At 31.8% G+C, this 22,562-nt stretch overlaps 1 protein-coding gene across 1 annotated transcript; it reads left to right on the top strand.

The window, feature by feature from the left end:
- Positions 1–1,312: 1,312 nt before the first annotated feature.
- On the top strand, positions 1,313–17,594 carry LOC143059415 (uncharacterized). Its single transcript, XM_076232903.1, has 9 exons — positions 1,313–1,882; positions 3,097–3,675; positions 7,574–7,672; positions 9,171–9,467; positions 10,238–10,441; positions 11,519–11,559; positions 12,349–12,417; positions 14,673–14,732; positions 17,502–17,594. The coding sequence occupies exons 1-9, from the start codon at positions 1,342–1,344 to the stop codon at positions 17,592–17,594; spliced, it is 1,983 nt and encodes a 660-aa protein (XP_076089018.1). The 5' UTR covers positions 1,313–1,341.
- Positions 17,595–22,562: the final 4,968 nt, after the last annotated feature.

The raw sequence follows: 22,562 nt of genomic DNA, 5'->3' as shown, positions 1-22,562 counted from the left end.
GATGAGACAGTTGAAACTGGACTAATTGTATCATATGATATATTATGTGACAAACCTACCTGTTGGTGACACAATTGGGACTAGACTATAGCATGGCTCAAGCTACCATATAATGGGTAAAACATACTCGTTGGTGTGATAGTTGTGACTGGATAGTCAGTAGCACATGATTACATATATTATCGGGGAGTGCAACGACACTGGAGCTGTTTGAGTTTTAATAATCATAATAAAGAAAAGAACTCATCATAATAGAGAAAGACCTTATCATAATAGAGAAAAAGCTCATCATAATAGACAGTTCATCATAATAGAGAAAAAGCTCATCATAATAGAGAAAAACCTCATCATGATAAAGAAAAACCTCATCATAATAAAGAAAAAGCTCATCATGATGAAGAAAAACCTCATCAAGATGAAGAAGAGAGTACCATTGGGCAGTTACGGCGTTCCATAAATTTCCATTTAGAGACATAATAACGAGTGCTTTTGGGTTTTTATCGTGTTGAGGTGACAACATTTTTGTGCGAACTTTCATTAAAATCAAAGAAGAGCTTAGTAACAAAATATAATTCCTCTTTTCCTTGTTGTTTTTTTTTTCGTCTGGTAATTATCACAAATGCTTATTATTTATTATAACTTTATTTAAATGCGCGATGTATCGTTTCAGATAATACGTTTACCTGTTATGACAAGGAAATAATGTACACTACAGTCATGTTACTTATAACAATGGCGTTATGTTTGCAAGATTTGGAATGGATCACAATCGTATTGCATATAGACGTCATCAACAATGTAAGTCATGAGGATGATTCACTTTATCTATAAACCGAACTGTATATTCAGTTTCAAAATTCGATTAAAAAATATGCCTTAAGACTCAATACGACGAGTCCTATGTAGACGAAACACGCTTCTGGCGTATCAAAATTTAAACCAGGTACCTTCCTTAAGTATTAAAGCCAGTATAGTTTAGACACCATGCAGTACACTTATACAGTCTTTTTGTTCGGTGTGAGCCAAGGCTCCGTGTTGAAGGCCGTTCTTTGACCTATAATGGTTTACTTTTATAAATTGTTATTTGGATGGAGAGTTGTCTCATTGGCACTCACTCCACATCTTCCTTTATCTATTGTTAAAAAATTGAGAGTTATCTTCTGTATTGGAATCTACTGCCTTACTGTTCAATTCACAAATAATATCTTACGGACCCAGCACATCGTTTGTACCCTTTGTTTGTTTTTGGAGTTTTAATTTGTTTTTGTAGTAGAAACCCTACCTCAAAAATTAACTTGTTTTACAGTGAAAGCCACATAATTATTGACCCTTATAAGAAAGATGGATGGTGCAAAAGAACGGCATGCTCAATTGGGAGTTTTTGTTCTGAGACTGTTTCCAACGATTGTACAGTTCATTTTAAAAGACCATATTACACCAGGAACACTTAAAAGAATGTATTTAAACCATACATTGAATACAAAACTAACGGTAACTGATATTGGTTTAATGAAAATGCTTCCAAATATGGATGATTTCACGATAGAAATCTGCTATAAAATACTTCGATTTGAAAACTTAATTGGGGAACCAAAGTGTAAATGGGGCAATATTCCGCATGAAACAGAAATTGCCATTGCTGATGATATTCAAAGGATACTTAATGCGTCCAATGAAGTTATTACCAAATCTTCAGAGGAGATTACAAAGATGTTTCGTGATTCATATGTCGACAATGTGAAAAGGATTACTGGAAGAGTTGATGCATATCTAAATGGAAACACTTGTCAGCAATCGTATCAAAATCTACATATTCAGAAAATAAGTGTATCTGAACTCCTTCAGATTCTCGAGGAAGTAATACTGAAACACCCAATTAAAGGTAAGATTAAAAAAGAGATCAGATTAATGTTCCATTGTGTAATTCTAAAATGTATTGTCATGCCTATTGCAATATACAGGTTTCCTATTTTTATTTATAATATATACTGAATGACTTTAAAAAACGCAACATTAATATAGAGGATTTATTTTATCAAATCATGTTAAATCATCATACATGTTCATTCTTACCATACTTCTTTCTCTTTAGAAAATAATCAACATCTGTTTTGCCTGTGGTTATTAACATACGGGATTATTGAAGTCGCATGATTTTCTGAAAGCGAAATTTGGAACTAATAAAAGATTTTTTCAGGTTTTTTCTTTTTGAAACAGTTCTTTCAATCCTTGGCCAAACTTTAATAAGTTTTAAAATGTTGCATCTCTATATTGCAAAGACAAACAAACTGAGGAATAATCGAAAGAATAAGCTCATATAAATACTGCATACAGGAAAATGTAAACGTGCTACAACCAGACAATTTGACGTCAGACACTTGTTTTATTTTCCTTCCGACAACAATACAGGTAGATGTTTTTTTTTGTTGAAGACCATCAATGTCCAGATCAAAATGTTGTGACAATGCAACATCAGTAGAATTTGATTACGCAGCGTCATATGAATATGTAGTGCAACAACAATCTTCATATCCATATGTAGTAAATAAAGGCAACCGTAGTATTCCGCTGTTCGAAAGTAGTAAATCGATTGGGAAAATAAATCTGGGTCAAAAACTAAAACTAAGGGAATATCATCAAATATAAAAGGAAACCAACGAAACAGCAGAAACCCAAGAATGTAACCAAAAATAAAAGGACAATGCAACACGCATAGAAAAAAACTATGAGATACCATTTGCCATTTTCCTGACTTGGTATTGAACAATATAAGGTAAAATGTTAGGTTGACCGTGGTTTTGTTGTTAGTGAAACCTCCCTCTTTTTATGGCAATGTTAAATATAACACTTAAATGACAACATTTCTTGACAGGACTTCAATAAAGTAATAAACAGTGATTTGTTTTTCATCTGGTACAATTACTTTTATCAAAACGAAGTCCATTTAAAAATGCTAATAAAACAATTTCAAAGAATTGACAAATTACTAAATAAACCAGTCAAATGTTTCCAAGTGATCTAACTTGACTTCCTTCCATGTGATATATCATTACAACCCTTGTTAAATGATTGTGATTTCTCTTCGCATTTCACTAGTTATTCCATCCATCATGACAACTGCTGGGACGACCATGATGAGGGAATTATACTCCAGAATTGCAATTGTAGTCACTGAAATATTTCCCGATATTCTTAGAGACATACTTCAGTCAACGATTTCTCCACAAGACATGTATAAGAAATGCGACAAAAAATTTCTTAGTTCATGCTTTTCCGACCAACAAACGTATTTGAAGACATTAAAACTAAAACAATCATTTTCTTTCTTAGATATACCCATTATTTATAAACTCTTTAGATACTTTTCATTAATATCTCCACCTTCGAAAGGATGGGGAAAAGACCCTGATCCTACTGACAATCTAATTGCGGATGATATTGAACGTATCCGAACGTTACGAAATAAAATTGCGCATAGATGTGATGCAAAAATTGACAAGAATACCTGTGATGCCTTCTTTGTAAGGTTTTGTGAAATTTGTGAGAGAATTGATGTTTATTTTACCGGAAAAACAAACTATGAGCAGAGAGTGATTGAATGTAGGATGTGTCCGTTGGATATCCAAATGCAGACAAGGTACGAAAATGCTGTCAAAGAATTAGAGAATCTTAAACGTAAGTTATATAAGACAAATATTTAAATAGAAATATAAATACAAATTTAAGCGATGTCCAAAACTTATAACATACACAAACTAATAAGAAAACGGAAATAAAGTTTTGTATTTTAATCGGAAACAAATCATTCCGAAAACTTTTTGGAACTATTTTTTACATTTTGTTTTTTTTGTCTTCTTTTGTGAATATATACTATGGATACAGGTTGTCGTTAGTCAATTTTGTTTGTCTTTATTTTCCTTATTTTTTTTTATAGTGATGAAGATAATAACACAATGCTGACAGCTCTTGTCCTTTAGTTTTTTACATTTTTACCTTTTGTTTTCAATACCATGGATTGTCATATGGCTGTCATACACTTACGCGTTAAGATAGCTATAAAACCACAATTAACCATTTTCTACATCATGAAATGCCTGTACCAACTCAGGAATATGATCGTTGTTTTCCATTTCTTTGGTGTGCTGGAGCTTTTAATTTTGCCTTTTAATTGTTTTTTCTTATAATTTTCCTTGGAATTTCGTTTTTAGTTCACATAGAGCTTTTCATCATTACTTGGCGTCTGTTGTCCGTCGTCGTCCGTCCGTTGCCGTCTTCCGTCTTCGTTAACTTTTACAAAAATCTTCCTCTCTGAAACTACTGGGCCTAATTTAACCAAACTTGTCCACAATCATCATTAGGGTATTAAGTTTAACAACTGTGTCCGATGACCGGACCAACTAACCAAGATGGCTGCCATGGCTATAAATGGAACATACGGGTAAAATGTAGTTTTTTGCATTCATCTCTGAAACTAAGGCATTTAGAGCAAATTTGACAGAGATGAAAAATGTTCATCAGGTTAACAGATATATGTCCTGAAATTTTCAGACGAATCAGACAAATTGCTGTTAGATTGCTTCCCCTGATACAGTTATTTTAAACAGATTTGTTGTTTTTGGTTATTATTTTGAACATTAGTATAGATACTTTTTAAATATTAATTTAGTTCATTTCATGAAATTTAAAACTAACCAAATAAGATAAGAATATTCCAACACACATGAATTAATAGAATACCCGTGTTGTAGATATAAAATAAACATCTATACCACGTGATATACAATTAAAATAAGTAGAAAAACGTAAACAGATATAACGTATGTTTATTAGATTTGTCGCTATGCAGATTTTGTAAACTCCATAGATTGTAATATTATATTGACCACTTTTGAATCTTATAAAAAGTTTATCATGTGAATCCCTTGGTTCATTTGAGTATTCACACATAGGGAGGGATAAACCTATTTGGGATAGATTATTTTGGACTTTTCTTTTTTAATTTTCCTCGGAATTCAGTATTTTTGTGTTTTACTTTGTACCTTTTAGGGTATGTGTTAACAACCAATTGTGCAATAACTGATTTGTTGTCTTTAACGATAACTTGTACGCGCTACGGAATACTGAAAGCTTAAAGCATTATGGGTATTTATCAATCATTGATGACATTCTCATGGTAAGTTTACTTGATCAAAAACATGGAGAAAGAATGAGTTTTTGTTGATACTTCGTATAAAGTAATGTCAATCGTTTCGTGTAAACAGAGAAACACTATACATCAAACATAAATGAGAAACATAATATTGCTCTACAAGTATAATGTCTTAACTTTCACATAAACAGAGACCCACACATATACCTACACAAAAACTTGGTCACAAAACTTGCACACACAAACACTCCCTGTCACACAACTACTCAACCATGAGTACTTATACACCTCTCCTTTTGAATTACATTGCGGTGAATTATATATATTTAAATGTATCTTTCAAAAATTTACTACATTTTCTTTCTAAGAGTGTACTATTTTCATACCGTTCTAAGAATTCTAATTTAAAAACATTATATACATTTTTATGTACTAGTGTTTTAACTCTAATGCATAATTACTTTTGTAAACCAGAAATAAAACAATTGTTAACAACACATTTATATCAAAATATGAACTGTCATGAACTTTGTATCCAAATATTAATTTTGCATTGATAAAATATGTGTACCTATTTTGTTTTATCTAGTAATTACCGAACTTTAATCCAAAATGTTTGGAAAAGTTCACACTCTTTAAGAAAAATGAGTATACTTGTCTACTTAGTGATATATATGACACTGATTATCCGTCCTTATTTTCCATTGATAAAGCAGTTGCTTGCATGGTTATATATAATATATATATATATAATTGATCAATTTCCACCTAAACTTTTTTAGTTTGTTATCGTTTAACTGGTGAAATGTAAAGTTTAATATATAGTGAATATGATTTGAGGACTTAAGATTGCTTTTTTTTTCCATTATATGAAGCCAATAGGTGTGTCACTTTCTATACAATTGATATAATTATATATATCTTTAGCTTTTAATTTTTCAATGCAAATTGATTTGGCTTTGTGTTTTGCTTAGAAGTTAAGATTTCTGTCTATTTGAACTTTAGTTAAAATTGATTGATTTGATTTTAACATGATTTTCTTTTCCCTTTTGATTGAAGATTTTAGTTTAGAAAGTTCTGCTATCCAGTTTGATTTTTCTTTGAATTTATTTAATACTACTTTTTGGGAGATGTTACCTTGTTTATCCATGATATCATTAATAAGATAAAAGAACGTTCTATCAAGTTTGGATAAAACAAGACTGTTACCATTTTATTTAATTTATTGATTACCTCAAATGAATTGCTGTCTTACATTTTTGAATTCTAAGAGATAATTTTTAAACATCAATAATGTTCGGTAAAGTAAGATCTACAAACAAGTCAACATGACCAAAATGTTCAATTGACCCCAAAAGGAGTTATTGACCTCCAAAGTCAAATTGAACATGTTGAACAAATTTTCGTAAGTTTTGTTATCTTTTACAAAAGTCTTCTCCTGACACAACTGAGACAAATTTAATGAAATAGTTATCAAAGGTACCATCTTCGATAGCCAAGGGTTACGATCCACTCCCGCTATGAAGAGAGCGGGAGTGGATCATAACCCTTGGCCAGCGTAGATGCAAAGGTATCAGGATTATAATTTAGTACGCCAGACGCTCGTTTCGTCTATATAAGACTCATCAGTCACGCTCATATCAAAATAGTTATGGGCAAACAAGTACAAAGTTAAAGAGCATTGAAACTTGGCCACATATAAGCTTACCTCTGCAATTATTTGCACCTGTCTAAATCAGGAATCTGATGTGCAGTGGTTGTCGTCTGTTTATGTGGTTCCTTAGTGTTTCTCGTTTCTCGTTTTTTATATAGTTTAGATTGTTGGTTTTCCCGTTTGAATGGTAATTGATATAGCTTACTGATCGGTGTGAGCCTACACTCCGTGTTGAGGACCGTTCATTGATCTATAATGGTTTACTTTTATAATGGTGACTTGTGACTTGGAAAGAGAGTTGTCTCATTGTCACTCAAACCACATCTTCCTATATCTATCTAGTTATTAAGATTTTGAAAATGTGTCCAATAACCCTTCCTGCTAACCAATATTGCAGACATGTCTAAAATAGAACATAGTTGGAAAATGCAGCTTTTGACTTGTAACTCTGAAACAAGAGCAAAAGTATAACTGTTGCATTATGTCATGATCCACTGTAAATAAACAAATTATATGAGCGACATAGGTTTCTTGGAGCCTCTAGTTTATTTGTTATATTAGTTTTTATCTTAAAACATGCTTAGAAAAACTCTTTATATATTAAATAAGAAATATAATACAATACGATGATAGTGATAAAAAATGTTTCTTTTGCTTCAATAGAAAATTTCAATTGAAATGTGTATTACTAACCATCTAACAGAATGTACAAATATAACTGTTTTCTTTTTTTTTAAATACAAATTTTACTATAATTTTCTATTGTATAGTGCATTACGAAAGTAAGCCGGTTAAATACTACTGGGGCGACACTTTTGAAAAAAATCTTATGAATCTGCGAACGATGATTAAGCAAGAAAAATTAGAAGGTAAAATATTATATTCTTTATGCTCAGAACTCACCACTGTTCCTTGATTTTTGGGTAATATAAACAAAAAAGGAAAAGGTTACTTAACTGTGCGAGAGGTGTGTGCTCAGTTGTCTGAGTCAAAACACATATTGTCTTTAAAAAAAGGTTTTGATTTCGAAAAACAACAAAAAGGATAAGTATAAACTGTACTAAATATCAAAGTCCAATACCATGATTTAACAAGAAGTTGGTATCGTCCATATCTACAATTTTGACACGACATCGAGAGGATAACGAACATGGGTAAAACCATAACACATTAATTATTTTGACCGAACATGACTGTATGTATGTGCCTGTCCCAATCAGGAGCCTGTAATTCGGTCGTTGTCATTTGTTTTGTGTTACATATTTTGCTTTTCGTTCAATATTTGTACATACATTAGGCTGTTAGTTTTCTCGTTTGAATCTTTTACATTGTTATGTCGGGGCCTTTTATAGCTGACTATGCGGTATGGGCTTTGTTCATTGTTGAAGGCCGGACGGTGACTGTTTCTTGTGGATAGTTCTCATTGACAAGAATACCACATCTTCTTTGTTCATATGAATATTGTAAGAGAATTATATGATGCCTCATTTTTTTCATTATAAATATACAAGACTACTAACATGACTAAGCAGTGACACAATTTTCAAACAAACGGTCGTTTTCGCACAGATGTTGTAACAAAAATATCAAAACTCTCCCCGGGGTACTTTAGCGTTAATTGAAGTATGGGTAATACACCGAACATGTGTTTTCTCTCACAAAAGCTGGAGGTTGGGCAGCCACCAAACCAGGTTGAGCCCTCCCTCCCCTTTTTATTCTTAAAATGTCCTGTACCAAGTCAGGAAAATGGTCATTGTTATATTATAGTTCGTTTCTCTGGATGTTACATTTCAAGGTTGTGTTTCTGTTGGGTCGTTGTTCTCCTCTTATATTTGATGCGTTTCCCTCAGTTTAAGTTTGTAACCCGGATTTGTTTTTTTCTCAATCGATTAATGAGTTTTGAACAGCGGTTTACTACTGTTGCCTTTATTTAACCATTTGGTACTTGTTGTCTATCTGAAACCAGAGACTAAACGATATAGATGTTTACAAAAATAGTCTCCGCACGGTTTTCAACAATTGCATGTAACACGAAAATATACTATTTAGGAATTTGCTACCTGCATGGTCTTTATCTTCAATATTTCTAATATTCATCTTTGATATATCAAAAAAAAACATTTGATAACTTGTAAATGGAAAACATTGACTAGTTATGATGGAATAATCAGTACGTATGAGGCTTAAATGATTCGTTAAAGATGTAAAACGTGATATTCAATGTTTAATCACATTATTTGAACAGAATGACATACAAATGAACATCGTGACATGTACTGTTTATTTTGAATGCATTAATTGATTTTTTGAAAGTTATTGAATGCCTATCAATGCTCTCTTTAATCAATTTTAAATTGTTTTTTTAAGGTAATGATAAATTGCGTGTACAAATAGTTTTTCAAACTGAGAGTGACATGAATGACATACCAGTTAGCATCCTGAACTCTCTTAGAGATGAAATCAATCAGGGATTAAACGGAATAAATTTTGTATGTGCTTCATCCGGAAGTATAGTCCTTTGTGTAGATATACTTGTTGACGAAATGCAAACAGATGAAAAAATGCAACTTGTATTATACTCGTTTATAAACACAATACTTGAGACAAAGATAATTAGCGTTTCCTCAGCTGGATATGTGGATGTTGTGTTGATATATTCTGAGGGTAAACCATTTTAAATAATATACTTTATTGTCTATCTAGATACTTTTGTTACGCAAAAAATTCAAACAAGATTATAGTAGAGATATGAAGCTGTCCTTTGTACCCACTTCAACTTTAAGTTATACGCACGGACACGGTGTCTTTCATTTGGGACTGTCTGTTGCCCTTTGAACACTTAATGTTGATGTTAGTATCTATCATAAGTTTTTGGCATTGTACAGTGTTAAAGAATTGAATTCATGCACAGTTTAAATCCTGACATTGTTCAAGGTCATTTGAAGATTTCAGAAAATTAGTACTTAAAATCACGTTTATGTATGAATTTTGTAAAAAGTAAAAACACAAACATACTGAACTCCGAAGAAAATTCAAAACGGAAAGTCCCTAATCAAATGGCAAAATAAAATGATAAAACTCACCAAACGAATGGACAACAACTGTCGTATTCCTGACTTGGCACAGGCATTTTAAAAATGGGATAAACATTAATTTCCCAACCAGTCAATATTCACAAGCTCATCTTCGATGAAACCAGTATATTCTAAATTTAACCTTAGAAAGTTTTTTCTTAATAAAATACGTAAATATAGGCTAGGGTCCGGTAACTATGAAATGAAATATTTACCCTGATAAGAAGAAAATAAATATTTTTGGATCTAATTGATCCCTGTACACCACATGCACCACTTTCGAAGAGAAACTTTGTGAACCGAAGTCTACCTTAGCTAAACCCATGTTTATATCAAACACGTCTTATTTTATTTCTTCAGAAAACACATTCTTCGAGATGACAAAGAAAGAAACGGTTACTTCTTCTGTAGTTAACCTTGATTTCGATATTGATGCTCGTCATTTTGAAACTGATGAACAAATGAAAGCAGCACTAATTGATATTGTTGATAATGTTTATAAGAAATCAAACGGCAGTGGAACAACAGGCGAAATCAAAGCAACAGTTATGCCTTTGGAATTCGGTAACTATAAATATCAAAACAATTAAGCGTTTTTCTAAACATGAACTTATTGCTGCTTATTTCAATACAATTTAAAATAGAAATGAACATTTACCCTTAGATGCATGATTTTTTATTAGTTTTTAGAGGCTCTGAACTAGCTGCCAGTAACTGCGTTTACTCTCATATCTGTACTAAGTGTCTATTTGTTATTTGGATGTAAAAGTATCCGCTCACGTCCACTTGTATTTGTAGTATTTGTATTTCTATCCATCTGATTAAGCACTTTACAACTGATGTTTTAGTTAGTTTTTATGTTGAACTGTTGCACCACTGTCTCAGGTTAGGGGTGGGTTTGGATCTCGCTAATATGTTCAATCCCGCTAACATGTTAAATACCGCCACATTCTGTATGTATGTACTGTCCCAAGTCAGGAGCCTGTAATTCAGTGGTTGTCGTTTGTTTATGTGTAACATATTTGTTCTTCGTTCATTTTTGTTAATTAATCAGGCTGTTAGTTTTCTCGTGTGAATTGTTTCACTTTTTCATTTTGGGGCCTTTTATAGCTGACTATGCGGTATGGCCTTTGTTCATTGTTGAAGGCCGTACTGTGACAAATAATTGTTATGTCATTTAATATCTTGTCTCATTGGAATCATACTACATCCTCTTTTTTATATATAAAACGTCAAAGAATATCCATGATCATGTGGCAACTTAAACTTCAAGTGCGAAATTTTATGCAATTAAATTAAATAATAATACAAAGTATGAACCCTGCTACACAACAATTATAGGTTTTTTTTTTAAGTTCATCTCAGCGTTTTGGTTGCTATCAGTCATGTTATTCTGAAAATTCATGTCAAAGTGACTTTTTTGGTTAACATTTCTGAAGCGAATTCGTATAGTTCATGTAGTTACGTTGATTGCATCGAGAGACTCACATCATCATTGTTACCAATTAAAATAATTGTCTCCACCATAGCAGAATCGACAAGTATACCTGTCAAGGCAATACGGATTTTATAAGTTAAGAACGCTATACTTTAATATCTTAAATACAATGTAGCTCGCGTGTATGTTATTTTCAATTCCAGATTTCGCAGAAGAACTTAAAGAATACGATAAATCAACTCAGGTATTAATATATAGTTTTAAAATTGTAAGCAGATTGAAATGTTATGTACATCTACAACTGTAGATGGAATTAATTACGCTTTACTATTAATTGTATCATATTTGATTGCATTAATTTCTCAAGGACTACTTTTTTAGCTGTAAAGACGGTCGTTATTTTAATATATTATATAGAAAGAACCCGTTATTGACATGTATGACAATTTTAACATCGGTATAGGAAGATGTGGTATGAGTGGTGCCAATGAGACAACTCTCCATCGAAGTTACATTGTATAAAGTAAACAATTATATGTCAAGGTACGGCCTTCAACATGGAGACTTGACTCACAACGAACAACAAAGCTATAAAGGGTCCCAAAAATTATTAGTGTAAAACCATTCAAACGGTAAAACCAACGTTCTAATACAAAAAAAAAAAAAAGAAAAAACGAGAAACAAGTATAAATAACTTAAACAAATGACAACTACTGCACATCAGAGTCCTGCCTTAGGACAGAGAGAATCATTTGCAACGGGATTAAACGTTTTAATGGTACCAAACCGTCTCCCTTTATCTGAAACAATAGTATACCATCACAGCATAAAAAAACACATGCATTTTATGTATTAAACATAACGAACATTGACACTGAATAGTTCTCCTCGTACCTTGATCATGTGGATTATATTTAGATACATATTCATCAATAAACAAACAACATGAACAATTCGATTCTGCATGTTTCCAAAACACAGACGAATTATAAACCATGACAGCTAAAATATCAATATTTATGTTTTACTTTAGGAAAATACAGACACCAGACATGATCTTGACCATTTTGATACGGATATAGAATACGAAAAGAAAGATCAGGTATTACTGCCTCATACAACGTATATCTGCATTCAATGGTTAATACCATCTTCTTAATGAAACAACCAGAAATTCGTTTGATACATTTAGATGATGTATGCGTCTTCTTCTTTCTTTCTATTTCTTTAAAAACGTGAATTCTAAAAATTCGCGTGTCTCAATTAATTTTTGTTTTAAATATAGGATTTCGCTTTTTTATTTCTATAAATACACTTTATCCTAAACTTGATGGAAAAGTATAATACATATATGGGTTCACCGTTCATCTAGGCTCACAATCTGCCTTTGAAAGAAGCATGCATTTATGTTAAAAATCTTTTTTTCAGTTGAGCTAATAAGAAAAAAAGGGTAAAATCAAAATAAAAAATAAACAAAACTACAGTAATCGCTTAAACTTTACAATAGTTAAGTTTAAGTATAGTTTATTTGAAGAAAAAAAATGAAATATATAAGTCGCCGATGGGAAAAAGGTTATATCATTTTTTGATGCAGCAAAATGGCATTTTTTTTACCTAGGGTGATAATTTGGACCTTTTTTGATGATATAAACATTTTTAAAAGTCATCTGGGGCTTTTTTCTACCCCTTTTTTCTTATTTAAAACATACGCGATGGCATCAATAAAAATTCGATCAAGACACAAAGCATCCAAATAATTTCAAGATTCCTATATACGCCAAATTATACATTTGACCTATAAAATAACGTAAATTCTTATAGTGTGTTTTTTTACTGTCCATTAAATTGAAAGTAAGAAAAAGACAGGGCAGAAAATTATTCTGTCTTCATTTTGTATTTGCATAATTTTTAAGCATTCGTTCTTAAAAAAGATTTTAGACGTGATTAAAGTTAAAAGATGACATAATTCAACAACTGCAATTGTTAAATCGATTAGACGTCCGAAAAAAAGATAATCAATCAACACATGCATTCTAACTTCTAAACCAATTAATTCATTTTTTTTCTGAAAGAACATGCGATATAATAATATTAGGAAATTGATTATCAAAATATGCAAAAATACACAAGAAAAGAACGTTTACGTACTAAATATAAATTAATTCATAACGGTAATTCCTGTTTTTTAAAATTATTGTATTTAGGCTTTAAGAACCTTTGGTGACCGCACAATTTAAATGTCTATAATAAGTACGTCATGAGCGGTAGGCATTACAGATGAACGTTCACATACTCTGTCCCAGTCAATTGGAGATTATAAAGCGCCAATGAATGTCCGTAGCTACACTGTTATTTCATTCTTTATACAGACATATGGTCGTTTTTGTTTTGCGGTTGGATAGAGATGATATTTCCCAAGGTATTTCATAGAGAATTATAAGCAGTAAACGTAGAATGGCAAAGACAACTGATGCAACTTGCTTACTTTTGAGTACAGAAAGCTCTCGAATATGTCTTTACAGATTTTAAGCAAAATTTTTGATAATTCAAAAATGATGTTGTTGGTGTTAAACGTGGTAGCCATTATAATGTTCTTGCCGTCTTATAAACAGAAATTGCTTTTTTCAATCTGAAAATGAAGAACGTTTTGGTGATGCGATTGGCGATATAAAAAGGCCTTAGGCTAGAAATTATCGACAAATAATATAAGTATAGGAAAATTATAGACGTGATGTCAGAGATCCAAACAGACTCCATGTCGTCCACACAACGCTGCAATGTTGCAAGAAAGTAACATGTTAACAAAAATCTTAGTCAATTTGACAGCTGTAAACGGTGAGCCGGCAAATTATTGTACTTGATATCAGTAAGCACCCCTTCTATCAGATGGTTCTTGTTACAAAATCAATTCAAACCGAATTTCAACAGTTTGCATCTGTGTTGTCTATTATTTTAGAAGGAAAAGGATTTTCACTTTTTGCAGTTTTGGGCTAAAATTTACTATCCGCCTAGGGATCCATATGGGAACACTACGTGTCGGCGTTAAACCAATCCAAACTTGACAAATTACTAGCGATGCTATAATTCTCTTCGATATATAAAAGCAAATACTGTATAGTTTTGTTGCATTTGCATAGCCTTGTTTACAACTTTAATTATACTTTAATGGTTCGATAAATGCTATGTAAAAAGTCTATATGTAAAACTTCGTGAACTAATTTCAGAACATGTGTCTTCTCTTTTAATATTCATTCTTTCAAAGTAAGACAAATTTAGAAATTTGAAAGTTTTTTGACTACGGACAAATGGACATTCGTCTCCTACTCAACATATTTATTTGTTTTTCTTTTATTCTAGGGAAATGCAGACCTGTGTGACTATTCAGAAGAACAAGTAACATACGCACAAGTAGCAAAGGTATACACTTACATATCTTAAAACTTATGGTTTTGACAGAAAGCATGACTTTTTTTTAAACCAATCTACTTTTGTTAACACGATAAAGTTAAAAAAAAACGAAAACAAAAAAATACGGTGTTAGAAACTATAATAATATGAAATTAATTAATCGTTAGTGGTGATTATAGCTTTCGGGATAGATAATTTGTCAATACGATATAATACGAAGCTCAATCACCTTTGTTTCTTCGATTTTCTAAAATATCAAGTTCATAGTTTCTTATGTGACGATTTAAGACATTAAAGATATTTTAAACTTCTGTTTGCAATCACTACGTCTATGGTGACATAACTTAATATAGATATGCATGATATGGTCATATTCTAAAATAGACTGTTGACGGAGATTCAAATAGTTGGAAATATTACGGATGTTCAACCCTGAGGAATAGATTATCTTAGCTGTGTTTTCTAAAAAAAAACACGTGTGGGTTTCTTCGGTGCTAATTTATTTCGTATTTTATTGGAGCACCTGAAATCACCACCAGTGTTTTGTGGGGTTCGTGTGGCTTAGTCTTTAGTTTTCTGTGTTGTGTTTTCCGTACTATTATGTGTCTGTTTATTTTTTTTAATTTTTAGCCATGGCATTGTCAGTTTATTTTCAATATATGAGATTGACTGTCCCTCGGATATCCTTCGTACCTCTTGTATTTTTCGTCCCTCTTTTCATTAACATAGTGAGTTTCTTTTATTCAAGCGTCCCTGATGAGTCTATTGGTGTACAAAACGATTGTCCTGTTATCATTGATTAGTTTCTTAACGAAAGACATATTTTGTGTAGTAATAAGTCATCATATTTACGTTATATATTTTGTCGGAGATTCATGGGTTTTTTCTCCCAATCTGGTAAACAGTGCCAGTTGAATTAAACAAGTAGTTATGTTGTTTTAGAACAAACAACTGCTAATCCAACCTAGAGATAGTCTCGTATTTCTTTTAAATGCGTCATTTTAAATCTTGTTCTGTTAAATTATGATTTTGACTAAAGGTGTGCATGTATGATACTTACTGAATAGATATTTTGTTTATTCAGGAACAGATGAAAGGACAGGTTATACAGGTATTTATTTCTTATACAGCTTATTTTAACAGTTACTACTAGTTAAAATCGATTTTCGACATCTGAATCACCTACTAGCTTAATAATGAATTCTTATATAAAATATAAAAACTGATAAAACTAAAGCTGGTATACTCGTATAAACTCAACGGGACATGATCAGGAACGTTGATGCAATAAGTCTACATTAACATTGTGGATTCTAATTCAGTCCAAGAATTTATGACAAGAATAGGATAAAATTGGGTCTAAACAGAAGAGCAGCTTGAATATCGAATCAGTCATTATGTACTAGTACTTTCAATTAGTGACTCATCTTGGCCTTCAAGAGTATGTTTTTGTTTTTTCCAACAAAATATATTGAGATTTTAATTTGACAATTTTGTACATTTTGCTTTGTGATTCTGGAGTGTTTCTGTAATTCCATGGCCTTCATCAACTTGGAGCAATTGAATGATGTGTGAAACTAATTTAATGGGAAATATCTTTGTATGCTTACCAAAAATGACTGATTACCAGCTCAAACGTCTATGTCTGTTTTATATTTGCATTATATTGTAAATCCGCACATGTCCTCTTTTTCGCGTTTCGGAATTCTTTCTGTCCATTGGCTCATTTGGTTTACTCAGCTCCAGTGATTTCGATACTTACATGTTTTTCCTTTTCGACACGATAAAGTTAAAAAAAAAAACGAAAATAAAAAAATACGGTGTTAGAAACTATAATAATATGAAATTAATTAATCGTTAGTGATGATTATAGCTTTCGGGATAGATAATTTGTCAATACGATATAATACGAAGCTCAATCACCTTTGTTTTTTCGATTTTCTAAAATATCAAGTTCATAGTTTCTTATGTGACGATTTAAGACATTAAAGATATTTTAAACTTCTGTTTTCAATCACTACGTCTATGGTGACACAACTTAATATAGGTATGCATGATATGGTCATATTCTAAAATAGACTGTTGACGCAGATTCAAATAGTTGGAAATATTACGGATGTTCAACCCTGAGGAATATATTATCTTAGCTGTGTTTTCTAAAAAAAAACACGTGTGGGTTTCTTCGGTGCTCATTCATTTCGTACTTTATTGGAGCACCTGAAATCACCACCAGTGTTTGGTGGGGTTCGTGTTGCTTAGTCTTTAGTTTTCTGTGTTGTGTTTTCCGTACTATTATGTGTCTGTTTATTTTTTTTAACTTTTAGCCATGGCATTGTCAGTTTATTTTCAATATATCAGATTGACTGTCCCTCGGATATCCTTCGTACCTCTTGTATTTTTCGTCCCTCTTTTCTTTAACATAGTGAGTTTATTTTATTCAAGCGTCCCTGATGAGTCTATTGGTGTACAAAACGATTGTCCTGTTATCATTGATTAGTTTCTTAACGAAAAACATATTTTTTGTAGTAATAAGTCATCATATTTACGTTAGATATTTTGTCGGTGATTCATGAGTTTTTTCCACCAATCTGGTAAACAGTGCCAGTTGAATTAAACAAGTAGTTATGTTGTTTTAGAACAAATAACTGCTAATCCAACCTAGAGATAGTCTCGTATTTCTTTTAAATGCGTCATTTTAAATCTTGTTTTGTTAAATTATGATTTTGACTAAAGGTGTGCATGTATGATACTTACCGAATAGATATTTTGTTTATTCAGGAACATATGAAAGGACAGGTTATACAGGTATTTATTACTTATACAGCTTATTTTAACAGTTACAACTATTTAAAATCGATTTTCGACATCTGAATCACCTACTAGCTTAATAATGAATTCTTATATAAAATATAAAAACTGATAAAACTAAAGCTGGTATACTCGTATAAACTCAACGGGACATGATCAGGAACGTTGATGCAATAAGTCTACATTAACATTGTGGATTCTAATTCAGTCCAAGAATTTATGACAAGAATAGGATAAAATTGGGTCTAAACAGAAGAGCAGCTTGAATATCGAATCAGTCATTCTGTACTAGTACTTTCAATTAGTGACTCATCTTGGCCTTCAAGAGTGTGTTTTTGTTTTTTCCAACAAAATATATTGAGATTTTAATTTGACAATTTTGTACATTTTGCTTTGTGATTCTGGAGTGTTTCTGTAATTACATGGCCTTCATCAACTTGGAGCAATTGAATGATGTGTGAAACTAATTTAATGGGAAATATTTTTGTATGCTTACCAAAAATGACTGATTACCAGCTCAAACGTCTATGTCTGTTTTATATTTGCATTATATTGTAAATCCGCACATGTCCTCTTTTTCGCGTTTCGGAATTCTTTCTGTCCATTGGCTCATTTGGTTTGCTCAGCTCCAGTGATTTCGATACTAAATGTTTTCTTTTCGACACGATAAAGTTAAAAAAAAAAACGAAAATAAAAAAATACGGTGTTAGAAACTATAATAATATGAAATTAATTAATCGTTAGTGGTGATTATAGCTTTTGGGATAGATAATTTGTCAATACGATATAATACGAAGCTTAATCACCTTTGTTTCTTCGATTTTCTAAAATATCAAGTTCATAGTTTCTTATGTGACGATTTAAGACATTAAAGATATTTTAAACTTCTGTTTTCAATTACTACGTCTGTGGTGACACAACTTAATATAGATATGCATGATATGGTTATATTCTAAAATAGACTGTTGACGGAGATTCATATAATTGGAAATATTACGGATGTTCAACCCTGAGGAATGGATTACCTTAGCTGTGTTTTCTAAAAAAAAAACACGTGTGGGTTTCTTCGGTGCTCATTTATTTCGTACTTTATTGGAGCACCTGAAATCACTACCAATGTTTTGGTGGGGTTCGTGTTGATTAGTCTTTAGTTTTCTGTGTTTTGTCTTCCGTACTATTATGTGTCTGTTTTTTTGCTATTCTTAGCCATGGCATTGTCAGTTTATTTTCAATATATGAGATTGACTGTCCCTCGGATATCATTCGTACCTCTTGTATTTTTCGTCCCTCTTTTCTTTAACATAGTGAGTTTCTTTTATTCAAGCGTCCCTGATGAGTCTATTGGTGTACAAAACATTTGTCCTGTTATCATTGATTAGCTTCCTAACGAAAGACATATTTTGTGTAGTAATAAGTCATCATATTTACGTTATATATTTTGTCGGAGATTCATGGTTTTTTTTCACCAATCTGGTAAACAGTGCCAGTTGAATTAAACAAGTAGTTATGTTGTTTTAGAACAAATAACTGCTATTCCAAACTACAGATAGTCTCATATTTCTTTTAAATGCGTCATTTTAAATCTTGTTTTGTTAAAAAATGATTTTGACTAAAGGTGTGCATGTATGATACTTACTGAATAGATATTTTGTTTATTCAGGAACATATGAAAGGACAGGTTATACAGGTATTTATTTCTTATACAGCTTATTTTAACAGTTACTACTAGTTAAAATCGATTTTCGACATCTGAATCACCTACTACCACTATAATGAATTCTTATATAGAATATAAAAACTGATAAAACTAAAGCTGGTATACTCGTATAAACTCAACGGGACATGATCAGGAACGTTGATGCAATAAGTCTACACTAACATTGTGGATTCTAATTCAGTCCAAGAATTTATGACAATAATAGGATAAAATTGGGTCTAAACAGAAGAGCAGCTTGAATATCGAATTGGTCATTCTGTACTAGTACTTTCAATTAATGACTCATCTTGGCCTTCAAGAGTGTGTTTTTGTTTTTTCCAACAAAATATATTGAGATTTTGTTTTGACAATTTTGTACATTTTGCTTTGTGATTCTCGAGTGTTTCTGTAATTCCATGGCCTTCATCAACTTGGAGCAATTAAATGATGAGTGAAACTAATTTAATGGGAAATATCTTTGTATGCTTACCAAAAATGACTGATTACCAGCTCAAACGTCTATGTCTGTTTTTTATCTGCATTATATTGTAAATCCGCACATGTCCTCCTTTTCGCGTTTCGGTATTCTTTCTGTCCATTGGCTCATTTGGTTTGCTCAGCTCCAGTGATTTCGATACTAAATGTTTTCTTTTCGACACGATAAAGTGAAAAAAAAAACGAAAATAAAAAAATACGGTGTTAGAAACTATAATAATATGAAATTAATTAATCGTTAGTGGTGATTATAGCTTTCGGGATAGATAATTTGTCAATACGATATAATACGAAGCTTAATCACCTTTGTTTCTTCGATTTTCTAAAATATCAAGTTCATAGTTTCTTATGTGACGATTTAAGACATTAAAGATATTTTAAACTTCTGTTTTCAATCACTACGTCTGTGGTGACACAACTTAATAAAGATATGCTTGATATGGTCATATTCTAAAATAGACTGTTGACGGAGATTCAAATAGTTGGAAATATAATGGATGTTCAACCCTGAGGAATAGATTACCTTAGCTGTGTTTTCTAAAAAAAAAAACACGTGTGGGTTTCTTCGGTGCTCATTTATTTTCCTACTTTGTTGTAGCACCTGAAATCACCTTTGTTTCTTCGATTTTCTAAAATATCAAGTTCATAGTTTCTTATGTGACGATTTAAGACATTAAAGATATTTGAAACTTCTGTTTTCAATCACTACGTCTGTGGTGACACAACTTAATATAGATATGTTTGATATGGTCACATTCTAAAATAGACTGTTGACGGAGATTCAAATAGTTGGAAATATAATGGATGTTCAACCCTGCGGAATAGATTACCTTAGCTGTGTTTTCTAAAAAAAAAAAAAACACGTGTGGGTTTCTTCGGTGCTCATTTATTTTCCTACTTTGTTGTAGCACCTGAAATCACCAACAGTGTTTGGTGGGGTTCGTGTTGCTTAGTCTTTAGTTTTCCGTGTTGTGTCTTCCGTACTGTTATGTGTCTGTTTATTTTTCTATTTTAAGCCATGGCATTGTCAGTTTATTTTCAATATATGAGATTGACTGTCCCTCGGATATCATTCGCACCTCTTGTATTTTTCGTCCCTCTTTTCTTTAACATAGTGAGTTTCTTTTATTCAAGCGTCCCTGATGAGTCTATTGGTGTACAAAACATTTGTCCTGTTATCATTGATTAGCTTCTTAACGTAAGACATATTTTGTGTAGTAATAAGTCATCATATTTACGTTATATATTTTGTCGGAGATTCATGGGTTTTTTCACCAATCTGGTAAACAGTGCCAGTTGAATTAAACAAGTAGTTATGTTGTTTTAGAACAAATAACTGCTATTCCAACCTAGAGATAGTCTCGTATTTCTTTTAAATGCGTCATTTTAAATCTTGTTTTGTTAAAAATGATTTTGACTAAAGGTGTATGATACTTACTGAATAGATATTTTGTTTATTCAGGAACATATGAAAGAACAGGTTATACAGGTATTTATTTCTTATACAGCTTATTTTAACAGCTACTACTAGTTAAAATCGATTTTCGACATCTGAATCACCTACTAGCATAATGATGAATTCTTATATAAAATATAAAAACTGATAAAACTAAAGCTGGTATACTCGTATAAACTCAACGGGACATGATCAGGAACGTTGATGCAATAAGTCTACACTAACATTGTGAATTCTAATTCAGTCCAAGAATTTATGACAAGAATAGGATAAAATTGGGTCTAAACAGAAGAGCAGCATGAATATCGAATCGGTCATTCTGTACTAGTACTTTCAATTAGTGACTCATCTTGGCCTTCAAGAGTGTGTTTTTGTTTTTTCCAACAAAATATATTGAGATTTTGTTTTGACAATTTTGTACATTTTGCTTTGTGATTCTCGAGTGTTTCTGTAATTCCATGGCTTTCATCAACTTGGAGCAATTGAATGATGTGTGAAACTAATTTAATGGGAAATATCTTTGTATGCTTACCAAAAATGACTGATTACCAGCTCAAACGTCTATGTCTGTTTTTTATCTGCATTATATTGTAAATCCGCACATGTCCTCTTTTTCGCGTTTCGGAATTCTTTCTGTCTATTGGCTCATTTGGTTTACTCAGCTCCAGTGATTTCGATTTCCTTTTCGACAGTGTGGTCATGAATTATATATATATATATATATATATATATTATATGTTATTCAGGTCTCAGACAGGGTATATACTGTGACATTCCCGGCTTAGAGTTTATATCCCCTGAAAGGCTGGAAGTTTCCATATGATTGACTGTTAGTGAAACCTTCTATGTTGCGGATTACTGTGCAGGTTGTAGAATAATAGCTTTGCATAAATGTAATGTACCAAGTTCATGTTTATAACATATCTGTTTTCATTTATACCAAGACCAAGTTGTAGAAACCATTGAATTACTGTATCGCAAGCCTAGCAAAATTAAGGTTGTGAGTTCAAATCTCGCAAAAACATGAAGGCTCGTAATCTCGACTCCAATCGTAAGTGACTAGAATATTCACTGAGTTTTTTTACCGAATGACGGTGGTTCTTTCCGGGCACTTAGTCTTCTTCCACCAATATACACATACCGCCTCAAAATAACATGATAGTGTTTCATGCTTATAACAATAATTCAAGACAATTAACACTAATTCGTCCGTATCGATATACTAATTTATGAATAGAAAATTGTAAAACTGTTGTTATCAAATTCTTTCAAAGGCGACTGTGATTTAATTGGTATAAGAATTCAATTCAGATAAAGCAGGAATTAAAAACGATGATAACATATATGTACCAGTATTGATGTATTTTGCAATTACAGAATTTCT

The sequence above is a fragment of the Mytilus galloprovincialis genome, chromosome 14, assembly GCF_965363235.1.
Source record: "Mytilus galloprovincialis chromosome 14, xbMytGall1.hap1.1, whole genome shotgun sequence".
Classification (NCBI taxonomy): Eukaryota; Metazoa; Mollusca; class Bivalvia; order Mytilida; family Mytilidae; genus Mytilus; species Mytilus galloprovincialis.
This window is presented reverse-complemented; position numbering and strand designations above follow the sequence as displayed.

Excerpts from the sequence above, each read along its gene's own strand:
- LOC143059415 (XM_076232903.1), top strand. The coding sequence starts at position 1,342 with ATGGATGGTGCAAAAGAACGGCATGCTCAATTGGGAGTTTTTGTTCTG. Across the intron at positions 1,883-3,096 it reads ACTGAAACACCCAATTAAAG|TTATTCCATCCATCATGACA; the intron begins GTAAGATTAAAA and ends GCATTTCACTAG. Across the intron at positions 3,676-7,573 it reads AGAATTAGAGAATCTTAAAC|TGCATTACGAAAGTAAGCCG; the intron begins GTAAGTTATATA and ends TCTATTGTATAG.